Source organism: Rousettus aegyptiacus, unplaced genomic scaffold (genome assembly GCF_014176215.1).
Source record: "Rousettus aegyptiacus isolate mRouAeg1 unplaced genomic scaffold, mRouAeg1.p scaffold_m13_p_16, whole genome shotgun sequence".
In the NCBI taxonomy this organism is placed as follows: Eukaryota; Metazoa; Chordata; class Mammalia; order Chiroptera; family Pteropodidae; genus Rousettus; species Rousettus aegyptiacus.
In genome coordinates, this window is record NW_023416291.1 from 54,589,643 (window position 1) to 54,604,854 (window position 15,212).

The following is a 15,212-nucleotide window of genomic DNA, read 5'->3' on the forward strand; positions in this document are numbered from 1 at the left end:
GCCCAGAGGAGTGGGGGGACTTGCCCCCACCCCAGAACCTGAGTCTAGCCCACCCCTTCCAGGAACCCAGCCTCCAGCCCTGGGGAGCCGCCACCCCACCAATGAGCTGATCAGATCAGAATGGGCCCCCTGCCACAACTGCACGGGCCTCCCGTGCCTCAGTTTCTCCGTCTGGAGAATGGGCCCGCAGCAATGCATCCCTCACACAGGACTACATTTTTCTCCGTTTTAAGGGAAAGGGTCAGGGTGGGGGTCGCTTCCTCCACCCCTTCTACCCCCACCTTTTAGCAATTTCTCAAATCTGCCAGACGTGTCCTGCCTCAGGGCCTTTGCATCGACTGCGCCCTTCATCCGGTGTGCTCTTCCCCCTCCTCTGAGGTCGGTTCGCACTTCCCAGACTCACCTTCTCCAGGGAGCTTTCCTGGGCTCACCCGGCCAAGGTCAAGTTTCCAGTCACTCACAACAGACACACGTTTCCTTCATGACCCTGTTCGCTGCTGTCATGTTGCACCCCTAGATTTCCGCTGCCTGGCCCGGCCGCCCACAGACGGGGGCTCCCTGTGGGTGGGGCTGCCTCATCGCAGCTGCGGCCCCAGCCCCTAGGACACAGAAAGGGCCCTGCAAACAGCGTCCGGCTAGATGGACGTGAAGATAAACAGAAAGGTCACACCCCACTCCTGCAGTTTTGAAATAATTCTTCTTCCCGAACGTCCCTTTCAACTCTTTAACTTCATTTTTTTTTTTTTTTTTTTTTTGCTTTTTGTTTCAAGCTGATTGCAGGTTTTAATGCAGAGCGAGCTCCCTCGCACCCTCACCGGCTTCCCCAGTAACAGTTTGCAAAACCATAGCACAGTATCGCAATCAGGATATCGACAGTAATGCAATCCTCCCGGTCTATTCGGTTTCCCCATTTTACCTGGACCAGTGTGTGTGTGTGTGTGTGTGTGTGTGTGTGTGTGTGTGTTGTTCTCTACAATTTTACCGCCTGTGTCGGTTCGTGTATTCACTGCCGCAGTCCAGGGACAGACCTGTTCCATCTCATGGGCCCTGAGTGTCCCCACCCACCTTTCCCCCCTCGCTATCATCCCTCGGCCCGGCTGCCACTAATCTGTCCTCCATTCAGTGACTCTGTCACCTCGAGGATGTTAAATCACACACATTGAACCTCTGGGGCTGTCCTACTGTGTGCACCACGTTGCCTGTACCCACTGTGTGCCCACCACTTTTTCCCACTGGGTCACAGTCCGGGGGTGGCTGGACCACGGTTGGTCTGTTTCCCCTCCCGCGGATAGGGATGTGCAGCCCCACCCACCAGAAGATGGGGTCCCTTCCCCCCACCGGGACTCTGGGTGGGACTGTCACAGCTGGGTGTGGAAAAGTGACATTCCCGGACTTCTGAGCCCAGGACTCAGGAGGCATGCATTTTCTGCCTCTTCTCCGAAGTCTCTGGCAAGAAACATCCGACCTTCCCGGGCGCCATGCAGGAAGGGAGCCCAAGGCCACAGGAGCGAAGCCCTCGCCCGCCTTCCTGGTCCAGCTGACACCGTGCGGTCACGGCACCGGGTGGCTGAGCCGCGGCGCCCCGCCGAATCCTGAGAGGCAACAGACGATACTGTTCTAAGCCCCTCGGTGTTGGGTGGTGTGTCGCCGATTGGTCCTGCTTCTCGCAGGCAGCCTGCGCACCGTGCCCCCCCCAGGAGGTTTTTTTACTCAGTGACACCGGGGCGGGGATTCACCAGGCAGTAGCAATGTCACCTTGTGTCGGCCAATGTGAACATACGCGTGTTCACACTTTAATGCCTGACAATGAGATGACGCCCACAATTGTCCAGTCAACCGGAAGGCAGTGTGCAAAGCGGCTGTCGATGCTTCCTAGAAAGTTTCCGAAGGTGCCAGCATCGAGCACCTTCGATTTTAGGAAAGGCAGAAATAATCATCACAATAGCAAGAGCAGCAAGCATCACAGCCAGTGCGTGCCAAACGTCACAAGAGGACAGAACGTGATGCATGGGATTATTTTGGACAAAACCGGGGATGTTAATAACAGAATAATACCAGCGCCCATCCCCGAGGGGCCACCTCCATCCTCACAGGGGGCCGGCGAGTTCCCCCAGGATGCGCGGCCCACGCCCACTGCTCCCCAGCTGCCGCGTCCTGAGAGCCGGGAGCGCGGCCAGGGGGTGCAGCTCCACGTGGGGGGCGGCGGGGCCCGCGGGCCCAGGTGGCCGGGGAGCGCAGGGGCACACGCGGCGGAAGGCCCGGCGGAAGTGCGAGCCCATGAACGCGTAGAGCAGCGGGTTCAGCGCCGAGTTGCTGTAGGACATGCAGTGCGCCCAGGTCTTGAGCGCGTAGGCCGCGTGGCTGCGCGGGTGCCAGGAGCCCGCGGGGCCCAGCGCCTGAAGCACCAGGAACAGCTGGATGGGGCCCCAGCACGCGGCGAAGAGCAGGACCACGGCCGCCACCAACCGCGACACCTTGGTCCGCACAGCGCAGGCTCGCTCCGCCAGCCGCTGCCCCTGGGGTGGGAGGAGGAGGATAGGCTGTGGGCCCCTCCGTCATATTCCCCCACTGCCCCGCTTCAGACCCCCACTGCGCCGCACCCCACTGTGCCCACCCAGCGGCGCACCTGCAGGGCGCCCTCTGCGGGCGCGGGGCGCACAGCTGTGCGGCTCAGGCGGCGCAGCATGGCCCCGTAGCAGGCACAGGTGGCGACCAGCGGCAGCAGGTAGAGCGCCAGCAGGTTGTAGAGAGCGAAGGCGCGCTCCAGGGCGCGGCTGGGGAAGACCTCGCTGCAGTAGGTGCGCGGCCCCGGGGTGAGGCGGTGCAGGGCGAGCACTGGCGCCGACACGGCCGCCGAGCCTGCACCACAGGCGCGGCTGAGCACCTTGCCGGGGACCAGGGACGCGAGGAGCCAGGGCCCAGGGCTCCTCGGTGCCTCCCCAGTGCGCGCCCTCAGTGCTTCTGCGCAAAGAGCGCAATTGCGCCCATTTCCCAGAGAGGGGCAGTGGGTGGGAGGGCGCCCGGGGCAGGAAGACTCGTCCGTCACGCCGTGTGGCGCCGCCCTGCACTCACCCAGCCAGATGCCCAGGCTGACGGCCAAGGCCCGGCGGGGCGTCCGGCGGCGTAGGGCGCGCAGCGGGAACACTGTCACGTAGCAGCGGTCCGCGCTCATGGCCGTCAGGGTGGCGCACGTGGCCTGCACAGACACCTGGGGGGGCCGGGAGCTGGGCGCGTGCCCCACCCTCTCTGCGCCCCGACCCCTGCGGGTCTCCCCGCATGTCCAGCCACTCAGGCACACCCTGGACGTGTCCTGGGAGAGCCTCCACCGGCCAGGAGAGGAGCCCCGAATGGCTAGGGTTAAGGGAACCATTTGGGGTTCGCTTGAGACCCTAAAACTGAAACAGGTAGAGGCAGAGCCACTCTAGGACCCCAGGAAGGGTGGGCAAGACCTCGGCTCGCCCTCCCTGTGCCCATCCCCCACACCCGGCCAACGTAGCCTTGTTCCTCCTCCCACCACCGCCCAGGCTCCACCCCGTCCCAGCCGCATCCACCAGACTCTGTCCCCGCCCCCCACCCATTGGTCCAGCCGGCCACGTCCAGACTCCGCCGCCCCCTTCCCAGCCCGCCACCCACCTGCTGAATGTAGTTGACGAACTTGCACATGAAGTCGCCCAGCACCCAGGCGGGCAGTGGGTAGAGCAGGGCGGTGAAGGGCACGCAGCACAGCAGGAAGGTCACGTCCGTGGCCGCCAGGTTGGCTGCCGGCGGGGATGCGAGGGCGTTGGCCGGGGCCGTAGGGGCCTCAGCCACCCAGCGCTCCTGGCCTGGATCTCTCGCCCTGGCCTTTGGCATCCGGAAGACCCCCTACGGCCTCCGTTCTCCCCTTTTACATTTCAAACACCCCTTCATCCCGCAGGGCCCTCAGCCATGCAAGCTTCAGTGGACCCTGTTCACCCCTGCCTGAGCTGGGGGAGCCTGAGCAGGCCCCGCCCCTCTGAGTCTCGATTTCCTCACCTGCACATTAGAGACGTGGTGCCAGCCCAGCAGCCGCCGTGGCGTGGAGTGCACGGAGCACTCACCTGCGCGCGTGGGCTGCCCCGCCGCACGGATGTGCAAAGCGAGACCCTGGGGCAGACGTCGCAAACCGGGGACCCGCGGGGCAACCTGTCCCTCCCCCCTGCTTCTGTTCACCAGACACCGTGTGAAAGGAAGCGCATTTCAGTCGGACATCTTCCTCCAGCGGCGGGGGCGAGCTCTCCGCGCGCCACATTCTCCACGCTCTCTTTTAACTACTCCAGTCCGCGTGGAAGCCTCTAATGCCAGAGTCTGCGACTTCTAGTCTAAGCTACAGGGACTGTAGGGAAAGGACGGGACACCTGCAGGAGAGAGACCCCTCTACCTGGGACGATCCCCACGGACCGCTAGGGGGCGCGCCCGGCCACTCCGCCCTCGCGGCGACCCCGGGAATGGCAGGCGGGCGCCGCGCAGCGCCCGGGCGCTCACCGATGTAGAAGTTGGTCACCGTGCGCATCTGCTTGTGGCGGCAGATGACGAAGATGACAAGCGAGTTCCCTGCCAGGCCAAGCAGCATCAGCGCTGCGAAGAAGAGCGGCACCAACCAGGCGTCCACGGGCCACCGCGCGGGCGCCGCTCCGTCCGAGGCGTTGGCGCCGCAGCCCGGGCAGCCCGTTGCGTTGGTCAGCTCCCACCAGGACGCATTGGGTCGCGACGTGGCTACCGCGCGCATGGCTTCGCCGCCCTCTTCCTCCCGGCCGCCCTCCGGGATTGCGCCCCGGGGTCAGTGCGGAGACCTTCCTCCTGGCCGGGGATGTGCCCGCGGAGCCCGAGAAGGTTCTCGCCTGGAGTCCACCCGGCCTGGAGGGCGACTCCACTGGGCTCAGCTGCACCTCTGCTCCTGCCGCAGCCGCTGAGCGTTTATAACCTAGCGCCCACGCCCCCACACACGCACGCGTCCCCGCCTTCCCGCCTCTCCTGCAGCTGCTCGCTGCTCCCTCCCCTACCTGCGCCCCTCCATCGCCCTATTTACTCCCCTCTCCCCAACGCTCAGGGTGAGGGCACTGGAGGGGATGGGTTGAAGGAGGGGGTTGGGCGGAGTGGGGGAGGGGTGGCTGTGTGGAGGCTCCCGGGGACCCTGGAGGGACCCTGGGGTAGAGACTCCCAGGCCGGGTCTGGTGGTCAGAAGGTGTCTGTTCTTTAAGAACTTGACCTCCCCTCACTCCAGCTGCAGCAAATCAGACCTCTAAGACCAGTCACCTCCCAGCTCACAGGAAGCAATTTGCGGGCACATGGGCACCTGTGCCGCTGGCTGAAGGAAGCAGGTGGAGGGCAGGTCACAAAGGACACTGTTGATCCTGAAAACGCACATCCAGGAATGTAGCCGACACTAGTCGGGCCACCGTGGAGCAGTATGCGGCTCAGAAAAAGACGCGCCCTCTGCAGGGAAAGAGAGGAACAGACGTGCGTGGCCTCCAAGCAGTCAACGGCTCCAGGGGACAGGACAAAGGAGGGGGACATGTTTCCCTGGGGGGAGACGGGTTGGGGTGTGGAAACACTTGGTTACCAGGTGGTGTGGAGACTGCTTGGGGGCAGCTGCCGAGTGGAACGAGCCTAGGGGAGCAACGAGCAGGTGGCTGGACCTTGGAGGTGGGGGCTCCGGGGAGCAGTGGCGGCTGATGGACGGGCGGGAGGTCCTGGGTCCGGGAGGCCGTAACGAAGGTGCAGGACAGGTTTCCTGGCACCCCCTTGCCCCTGTCAGGAAAGGCCCAGGAGGCACCCCCAGAACTGGCGCGTTTAGTGAGCAGCCACGGGCTGTGGGCCCCAAAGCCCCGTCCTGCCCCCCACGCAGGCCCCGCAGCCGTCCCCGTTGGTTTCTCTTGCCTCTTTCCGCTCTTATCTCTGCATGGAGTCCCGCGATACGGCCTTGTACCGGCTCGGCCCCCGTCCCCATCCCCCCTTGCTCTTTGCTTGTTGAGCAGAGCTAGGTATATGTCCGGTGCGATCTGCTCCAGACCGGACCTGGCGGGGTGCATCTCTGTGGCGTCCGCTCCCCACTTCTCTTGCAGAGTAGAAAGTGGGTTCTAGATTCTAGAGCAGCTTTCAGTCGTTGCTCTGAGCCCTCCTGTGGCTCCCCATTTGCCCTGGGGACCAATCCCGGATGTCACCACGGGGCCCCCCACTCCTCTCCCCCTCCCCTCCCCATCGCCTGGGTGCCTCGGGGACTTTGCACTGGCTGCTCCTGCTGCCTGGCACACGCGACCTACTTTCGAGGTCTGTCGTCCCCCTCCCAGAGGCCTCCTCTTCCCCACCCCACTCAGTGGAGGGGTCTGTCTGGGTCGCCGCTGGTTAAATGAACAAACCATAGAAGGCAACAGGGTCGGGGCGAACATTGTCCTATTTTCGGAGATGAGCAGAATGAGCTGCTCCGAGGGGTTTCGCTTTAATGGCTACTGGGACGGGGCTGGGGGCAGGAAGGCCCGTGGGTGCGGTGCCGGGGTGGGGGGTTATAGGTCATTGTCTTGTGTCTTCTGCCTCCCCTCCCCCTCCCCAGGCCTCAGTGTCCCGTCCTGTGCCCTGTGCTGGGTGCCCAGCTCTGCCGGCAGCCTGGCCTTGTGGCTGCGGCCCCCTACCCCCGCCTCAGTGTCTTAGTTTCCCCATCTGTCCTCCGGGGGCTGGGGACCCCCTCCGCCCGCAGCAGCGCGGGGTCCGGCCGGCCTCGTGGCGGCGATCCCCGCCCCGCGCGTCCGGCCTCCAGGATCCGCCCCGGCCCGCCTACTGCGAAGCCGTCACTTCCTGCCTGGCGTCAAGAAGGCCCTGCCGGGCGGCGGTGCCGACGGCGACACCCGAGCCATGGTCGCGCTGGAGAACCCCGAGGGCGGCTCGGAGGCGGCAGTGGCAGCGGCGGAGACCCCGGGCCGGCGGCGGACGCTGTGAGCGCGACGGGGTGGGCGGGGCGCGACCCCCGCCCGCGGGACCCCGGGGCCCGATCCCCTCCCCAGCCGCAGCCCCAGGCCCGCCCCGCCCCTTTTTTCGGAGACACCCCCGGACGCGCGGAGGGGTGGGCGTGTGGGGGCTTATTGTTACCCAGTGAACGCTTGGGGACGAACACCGGGAAATCCTGTCGCCCCGACAGGCTGGGGCGACGGGCACGCGCGGTGTACGGACTGCGGTTCCGGGTGTGCGGACTCCGGGGACCCTGGCGTCCCCGCGCTCGCCGACGCGCCTGGGGCTCCCGCGAGCCCGGCGCCGCCTGGGCTTTCGCCCGCACGTGGTGCTGCTGTCCCCAGGCCGAGCACTCCGCCCGCAGCCGGGCTGGGTCCGTCTCGCCCGGGCGGGAAGCGCGGCGCCCCCGGGCCGGCGCGGACCCCCTAGTGGGTGTGGACTTGGTGCGCTCGGACTTCTTCTCTACCCTGGCGTTTAGGCAGAAACTTGTGTGGTCCGACCTTTCCTGCCTGTTTCCCCCTGTAAAAAACAAAACAAAACAAAACAAAAAACAACGAAATAATAACGGGGGCCTCTTCCCCCAGCGGCCGGGGGCCGGTGCCGCTGCGCCCCGAGCTGCCCAGCAGCACGGGCGGCCACTCGTTAGTTATCTTAAGCATCTTGTTACTTCAGTTGTTTTATCACATCTTTGAAAGGATTGTGTCTTTCATTATTTTTATTGGTCTTATTCTATCATTATATTTATTGTTACTCTTGTTATTATGTTTCTTATTACCTTTGTTATTACTCCCTCCTCTGGGTATTGACCGGAGGCCACAGAAGTCTCTACAGGTCTTTACCTGCCAGGTGGGCTCCTCTGAGCCTCAGCCTGGTGCCCCACACCTTGTCCTGGGGGTGTGGCCACCAATGAGGGACCCCACTGGGCCCCACCCAGCCTGAGTCACCTCCGCCCTGAGCCCTCTTGATTTCCTGCTCGGGAACTAAGTTCCTCTTGCCCGTTCCTGGGGGAGGGGACAGGTCAGAGAAAGTGATTTTTGCCTAGAACAGCAGGTGTCAAAATTCCCCATTTCACGGAGCAGAATTGAGGGGAACAGGGCCCAAACCCGCCCTGACTTGGGCCTGTCCACCGTGCAGCCACTTACTGAGGACTGCGGGTGCAGGAAGCCTCTGGTGCCCTGTGTGGGTCCTCGGTGTCCCCATTTTTAAGTGGTCTCCGGGCGGCGTGGAAAGCAGATGACCTTGGTGAGTGTGTAGACGAAGGCCAGGTATTCACTCAACCACTACTGAGCACCTGCTGTGGGCCAGGTGCTGGGGACACAGCAGGGACCAAGATGACCCCGTCCTGCGGTTCTGCATCCTGTTCCCACAGGTCTAGCAAGGGAGGTGGGGGTAAGAGGTAAACACAGACCAGCTGGGTTCGGATGCCAACTGATGAAACAGCGAACAGAGTGTGCTTGTGGGGGCGGGACAGTTTCCGGGGAGGTGACATTCGAACAGAGGCCAGAATGAGCTGTGAAAGGGAGGGCTCAGCGTGTGCAAAGGCCCTGAGGTGAACTGTTCCTGGCGAGTTCAAGGCACATCAAGGGGCCCCGATGGCTGGAGCAGAGTGAGCCGCGGGGAGAGACGGGCTTGGGCTCGGCTGTTTTGACGCATAGATATATTCTATATGGAGTTGATACCTTGTCCACCCGCCCGCACCCTTCACCGCAGACCCGCCCCCTTCCACCCTATCCTCTGTGTTTTCAGTGGCGGGGGGCAGGCCCCCCAAGACCACATGTTTCTTATGTCATGCTGGAATCTGGGTGAAGTCAGCAAGCCTGAATTGGTGCTGGATTCATTTCCAGGGCTCCGTTCAGGGCTTGAGGCCGATGAGGGGGCGGCAGGCCCCCAGATGCCTGTGGGACCAGGTACAGACTGTGGCCTGGGCATGAGACAGCCAGGGAGGAGCCAGCCAAGGCCAGGCCTTGCCTTGAGGGTGCTGGGGGGCCATGGGTGGCAGTGAGACAGGGGAGGGACCAGCTGGGTCTTAGCTAGGGTCCCCCGCAGACCTCGGCAGACCCCGGAGGGAAGCAGGTGGCCAAGTGGTTGTTGGGGGGTTCCTCTTCACATGTAAGGTCAAACCTTGGCTCTGCTCCTGCTCTCGAGATAGTGGGAGCCCTATTTCCCAGAGCCCCATACCCTGAGGGCTGGAGCTCCCCCCCCAAGTCCTGCCCTGCTCTGACGTCTCCCAACAGCTCCCCCCGGATGTGGCTTCTGTTATCGGCCTGACCAGGCCACCATCCTGGACTCTGTCCAGCTTCCGGAGTGGAGCCCCAAGGAGGCTGCTGGTGAATCTGGGGCTTAGGGTGGGTGTGCTTGGGCCTCTGGGAGGCAACCCTCAGGTTGGCTCCTGTGCTGACTTGATATGTGAGTGTTCAACCCAGGGACATGGCTGTGATCACTGGTGTGGCTGATGGGGTGAGCGCCCCGTCACGGGAGGAAACCAAGCAGGGGAAGGCTGGGCTGGGTACCCAGGGGAGGGCGCCTGTCCCGAACTCTCTTGGCTCTGCATGTTCCCCTCAGGTCCACAGACCCCACAGGGCTTTTCTGGGAGAACTGACCCAGCGAGGTTTTATTGAGTACCTACTGCGTGCCGGGCATGGCCGAGAGTGCCCGCACGGAGGTCATGACCTAGTGGGACAGGCAGGCAGGCGTCAGCGGGGTAGAAGAACCCGACACAGGGAGGTGTCGCACAGAGGGGGTCAGAGTCTCACGGGGCCATTTCGGCAGAAGCAGACAGGAGGCGAACAGCGAGTACGGCAGCATGCGCCAGGCAGGGGCCACAGCCAGTGCAAGCGCCCGGACCCGGGGCCGCGCCTCACGCCTTCCCTGCTGGAGCAAGCGAGAGCTGGCCCGCAGCACAGTGGCTGAGGGAGCAGGACTTGGGACATGGGGAGGGGGCTCCCGGCACCGCAGACCCTCTGGGGGCCAGAGTCTGCCATTGGCCACAGGGTGAGGGTTTCTGAGCCAGCGGTGCCCACCCTCTTATGGTTTGGGGTTGTCGGGGGCTGACCAGGAAGGCCTAGCAGCGTCTTGCCAGAAAGTCTGCACCTCAGAGCCCCTGCTTCTCCCCTGCACCTGGCCCTCGGGTCCCCAGCGGGAGGCCTGGCCACACCGCTAATCTATCTCCACAGTTAATGCCATTTGCTCAGAGGAAAGAGGATTAGCTGCAGGGGAGCACTCCAGGTCCCCCCCCCCCCGTCCTGGCTCCTGGGCACATTTTGGGGGGGCACTCGGGGGACGGGGGAGTGCATCAGCCGGGCGGGCTCAGAGTAATGAGTCTCTTGAGAAACTGCCAGAGGCGGGTGGTGTTCAAATCCTGGGCCTCGTGGGCTTGCAGCTAAGATCTGGAAGCCTGGGGTGGGGGCGCCAGGAGCTGCCTTTCTCTGCCCCCCAGCACTGCGTGCATTCGGGCAAGTGTCTCCTCTTCTCTGAGCCTCGGTTTACTAACCTATCATCACAATCGTGCCTGCCTTTTGGATGATGTGACCACAAAAGAAAATTAAATCGTAAGGGTCCAGGTTGCACACACATCAGGGGGGTGAGCTCCTCATCGCCGAGGGAAACGAGGCAGGCGATGGCTGTGGTACAGTGGCAGCAGCAGGGTTTCGGCCCTGAGGACTGCCCCCCGACCCTGGCCCATAGGCACCTTCCGGGATGCCTGCCTGCTCTCGCCGGCTCCCAAGTGAAGAGGTTCTCGGCCTCCAAGCGGAAGCAGCACTTCATCAACCAGGCGGTGCGGAACTCGGACCTCGTGCCCAAGGCCAAGGGGCGGAAGAGCCTCCAGCGCCTGGAGAACAGTGAGCCGGGCTCTAGGGGCACCTCCTGCGGCATCCCTGGCCTTAGCCCAGAATGGCGAGGGTGTCGACACCATCTGCTCCCTTACTAGGAGCCGGGCCCTGAGCTGGGCCCTGCTGGGGGTGGGCCAGAGGGAGCTCCGGGCATTGGAGCAGGGGTTTTCAAGGATGTGTAGGAGTTCAACAAGGCAGGAAGAGGTGGGAGGAGTTCTGGACTTTGACTGCCTCTGGGAAAGACGGTGGAGCTTGGAGGCGGGGAGGCTGGTGCCAGTCAGAAACTAAAGGCTGTAAATGTAGAGATGGGGTGGGGGGAGGAAAGATGGTCAGGCCTGGAGCCTGGGGACCCATGGAGTCTGGGGACCCATGGAGTCTGGGGACCCCAAGTGCCACACCCCAGCCTAAAGACCATCTGCTTCCTCTAGCCCAGTACCTCCTGACACTGCTGCAGACAGACGGAGGCACACCTGGCTTGGAGGACGGGGACCTGGCACCCCCCGCGGCGCCCGGCATCTTCGCGGAGGCCTGTAACAACGAGACCTATGTGGAGGTGGGCCCGTGCGCCCTCTCTTGGCCACGCTGGCCTGTTTCTGATTTGGTTCCCATCGCCAGGCATTGCCTCTGCTGGTGCCTCTGCCAGGAGCACCCAGCTCCCTCTGGCCTGCTGATGAATGCCCTTTAGTCTCCCCCAGGTCCCTAGACCAGGCCAGAACCCCCACCTCACCCCAAACCTTCCAGCATCCACGATCCACCTGCCTGTCCACATTGACGCCCCTCCCTAGACAGGCAGGCCCATAAGTGCCCCGCAAAGTCTCGACCTGTCCAGCGGGCCAAGGTGTCCACAAGAAGTGTCTCTATGCACTTTGAGACCTTCTGTGTGTGCACTGGCCAGATGGGGAAACTGAGGCCTAGAGACATTGCCATCATCATGCCATTAACAGCTCAGGACCTGCCCGCTCCTGTTCCAGGTCTGGAATGACTTCATGAACCGCTCGGGGGAGGAGCAGGAGCGCGTGCTCCGCTACCTGGAGGACCAGGGCAAGAACAAGGCGCGGAGGAGGGGGCCTAGCCGCGGGGAGGATAGGCGGAGAGGTGCGCTAACCTGGGGGTTGCGGGCCTGGCGTGGGGGCAGGGGTGGAGACAGTCGGAGGAACCTGGTGGGTGGGACCTGGCCGGTGGGAGGAGCCTGGGTGGGGCGGGGTCAGTCTGGTGGGAGGAGCCTGGCGGCAGGGCCCTCCATTTGCTCCAGCGTCTACCTCGCACCTTGGGCTCCTGCAGAGGACCCAGCCTACACCCCCAGAGAGTGCTTCCAGCGCATCAGCCGGCGTCTGCGAGCCGTCCTCAAACGGAGCCGCATCCCCATGGTGAGTACCAGGCCTGGGCCCGTCGCCTCGCCTGCCTGCCTAAGCTTCTGAGTTGGGGTGGCGTGAGCGGAGACCGGTCTCCCAGCGCGCGCGTGCTGTGACGGAGACAGGGCCGGGTACGCACCAGTGGGATCTGACCGCAGGGCCCAGGGCTGGGCAAGGGCTCTGTGAGGGTGGGAGGGTCGGGGGCAATGAAGGCGGGCGCTGCGAGCCGTGCAGGCGAGCACCAGGCCCCAATGCAGGCACTCGAGGGCACAGCGGTACCTAAGTGCCTGGTGTTCTTGGAACCGGTTAAACAACCTCATGGAGCCAGTCAGAGGCCACATTTGAACCCAGGGCTTTGGGCTCCTGGCGCCGTCCTCAGCAGGGACGACATGGACAGCCTGGCCAGGATCCCACAGTCGGCTGACCCCTGGGCCCGTCTGCCCTGCAGGAAACGCTGGAGACCTGGGAGGAGCGGCTGCTGCGGTTCTTCTCGGTGTCCCCCCAGGCCGTGTACACGGCCATGCTGGACAGCAGGTGACGGCTGGGGGCGGGCGCCGGGAGCCCCCTGGTGGCTGCTTCTCCCTCGCGGCCACTCACCGTTGGTTCCTCCACAGCTTCGAGAGACTCCTGCTCCACGCCGTCTGCCAGTACATGGACCTCATCTCGGCCAGTAAGTGCCGGCATCCCCAGGACCTCCCGTGAGCCCATTCGCCCCGAGGAAACTGAGGCCGCGCGGGGTCTGCGCCCTCAGCGGGAGGCTTCTGGGGCGGGGGGAAGGAGGCTGCCTTAATTCATCGGAGGCTCCTGTGGTCCTGGCCCCACCTTGGGTGACGCCGTGGACGTTGACACTCCTTCATCCACATCCCCAGGGCCAGGGGAGAGAGGGGCCCATGAGCGGGTGATGAAGCGGGGCCTCGAGGGGCCCCCAAATGAGATGAGGGTACCCCAGTGTCTTCGGTGTCCTCATTTAGCCATAGTTCCCCTCCATTGTGGCACACATGTGACTTCCAGCAAGTGCCCCCACCTGGGGCCTGTGTTCCCACTTTAGAAAGGGGGTGGTCTTGGGACACAGCCCCCCCACCCCAGGGAGGGTGCTTGCAGGTCCTTACTGGTCCTGGGTGCCCCATTGGGTCCTCACTCCCCAGCTGGGTCTCTCTGCTTCCTGCCTGGAGTTGCTGAGGAGACCGTTCCCATGGCAACCCCAGGATGGTTCCATCTGGCCGCCCCCTGGCACTCCCTGGGGAAAGTAGCCCCCAAACTTGCCTTCGTTCCCACAGACTCAGGGTACAGGGGCTGGGCCGGGGTGCCTCTCTATAAGAGCCAATAGGCAGCCCGAACACAAAGGATTTGGGGCCTCCTCAAGACAGGGAGCAGGGGGAGCTGGGGGAGCAGGGGATAGGGAGTAGCTGGGCCTATAGGAGGAAGTGGGAGCGAGCTTCGGCGTCGGCCCGCACCCATCTAACCACGGGATGAGGGACAGTGAAAGAAACGAGTTGTCTGGGGAGCCAGTCCTGGGACCTGGGGATCCCGGCGGGCCAGACCCCATGTGCCCACTTGCAGCGACCTCCGGCCCAGCAGGACCGGCCCAGGACACGGCCCCTCTGTATACCCCAGCCCTGGCCTTCCTTCCCTTCTGGCCCCACTTGTCCGCTCTGGCAGGTGCCGACTTGGAGGGCAAGAGGCAGATGAAGGTCAGCAACCGGCACCTGGACTTCCTGCCCCCGGGGCTGCTCCTGTCCGCCTACCTGGAACAGCGCAGCTGATGGCGGCCACCCGCCCGCCCCCTCCCCGCGACCGCGTCCCACACCATCCACTGAGACCTTGGTTGTTTTTAGAATTTGTCCTTGGAAACATCCTCCCCCCCCTTGGGATCACCGTCTTTCACCCTGACCCAGCCCCCCCGCCCCCAGGTAAATGGCGGGCGGCTGAGGCTGCCCCAGACTCTCCCCGGGGCCCCATAATGCCCCGCTCTGGGACTTGTGTTTGGGTGGGGAGACCCGGCCTGTTCACTTCCATGTTCCTTCTTCCTTCAGCTTTTTTGGGCCCAGTCTGAAGCTTAAGCGAGGAGGGGGAGCCCGGATTTTTATCACTTTTAATTAATTTGGCGTGATTTGTTGTAGATTTTTAAATTTCCCTTTGGGAAGAAAAACCAAATACTTGCCCCAACTGATAAATCAGGGGGCTTCGTTCTAGTCCCTGCTTGACCCCCATCCCAGTTTTTGGCTAGGATGGGGGTATCTCTGGGGTGCTGCCCCTCACCCCGGGAGCATTGTTATGTCTTGTGTGTGTGCAGATGTGTGTGCATGCCAGCGCCCCGCAACCCAGGTCAAGCTGCGTCTTAAAGGCTGGTTTTGCCCTCGTTTTGGAATGTGTGTTGTCCTCTCCTGGTGCCTTTCGATGGCTCTTGGGGCCCCGCCTGCCCTACAACCCCCCTAACTTTCCCCCCTCCATTCAGACTGGGGGTCTGAGACTTCCAGCCAGAAGCCTCCGCCCTCATTCCCCTCTCCACCTCCCCTTCCCTGCTCTCCCCTAGCCTCGTTCTGGCTAGTTGCTTTGGAGTGTCCTCCTGCTGGTCACCTGACCTGGCCCTCAAGAGCCAGGCTGGGGGCCCCCACTCCCGCGTGTGTGGTTAGTTGCGCATTGAAAAAGTGGAGCGTTCAATAAATTTCTGGTGCTCTGGTCTCCAGCTGTGCGATTTTCTTTGGGGACCTCGCTGGGGGCACAGTGGCGCCCAGGACGCTCTTGGGTCTTGGTCACAGGGCTGTGGGCCTGAGGGGAGGAGTTTTGGGCTAAGGGGTGGAGCTTCTTGCTGAGTGACACCCGGAGGGAGAGGTGGGTGGCCCTTGACTCTGCCGCCCTGGCCTCTCCCTGGTGCCCAGGTTCAAACCCGAGCTCCGCCACTTCCCAGCTGCTTCACTTCCTAAAGTCACCCTGTGAAGTCCCCAGGGCAGCGGGAGCAACATGCCCTACCCACGCTACAATAAAACACCCTCCGCTGCGGCCAGAAACCGCAGGGATTTACTGTCTCTCGGTTCTGGGGCCAGACGTTCCAACTCAAAGGTGTGGCAGG

General features: G+C 63.5%; 2 protein-coding genes across 4 annotated transcripts; one reads left to right on the top strand and one right to left on the bottom strand.

The window, feature by feature from the left end:
* Positions 1–1,705: 1,705 nt before the first annotated feature.
* Positions 1,706–4,937, bottom strand: KISS1R (KISS1 receptor). Its single transcript, XM_016126691.2, has 5 exons — positions 4,504–4,937; positions 3,634–3,758; positions 3,073–3,208; positions 2,627–2,859; positions 1,706–2,516 (listed from the first exon to the last, which is right to left on the bottom strand). Exons 1-5 carry the CDS (start codon positions 4,745–4,747, stop codon positions 2,088–2,090), a joined length of 1,167 nt encoding a protein of 388 aa, XP_015982177.2. The 5' UTR covers positions 4,748–4,937; the 3' UTR covers positions 1,706–2,087.
* Positions 4,938–6,797: 1,860 nt separating this feature from the next.
* On the top strand, positions 6,798–14,828 carry R3HDM4 (R3H domain containing 4). Of its 3 annotated transcripts, none has more exons than XM_016126675.2 (8): positions 6,798–6,947; positions 10,645–10,799; positions 11,219–11,343; positions 11,735–11,885; positions 12,072–12,157; positions 12,591–12,676; positions 12,757–12,812; positions 13,802–14,828. In XM_016126675.2, the coding sequence occupies exons 1-8, from the start codon at positions 6,868–6,870 to the stop codon at positions 13,903–13,905; spliced, it is 843 nt and encodes a 280-aa protein (XP_015982161.2). In that variant the 5' UTR covers positions 6,798–6,867; the 3' UTR covers positions 13,906–14,828. The 3 variants fall into 3 exon arrangements, with proteins under 3 accessions (XP_015982161.2, XP_015982162.1, XP_015982163.2); XM_016126676.2 differs by having other exon boundaries at positions 11,762–11,885; XM_016126677.2 differs by lacking the exon at positions 6,798–6,947 and adding an exon at positions 7,022–9,417.
* The last annotated feature ends 384 nt before the right edge of the window (positions 14,829–15,212 follow it).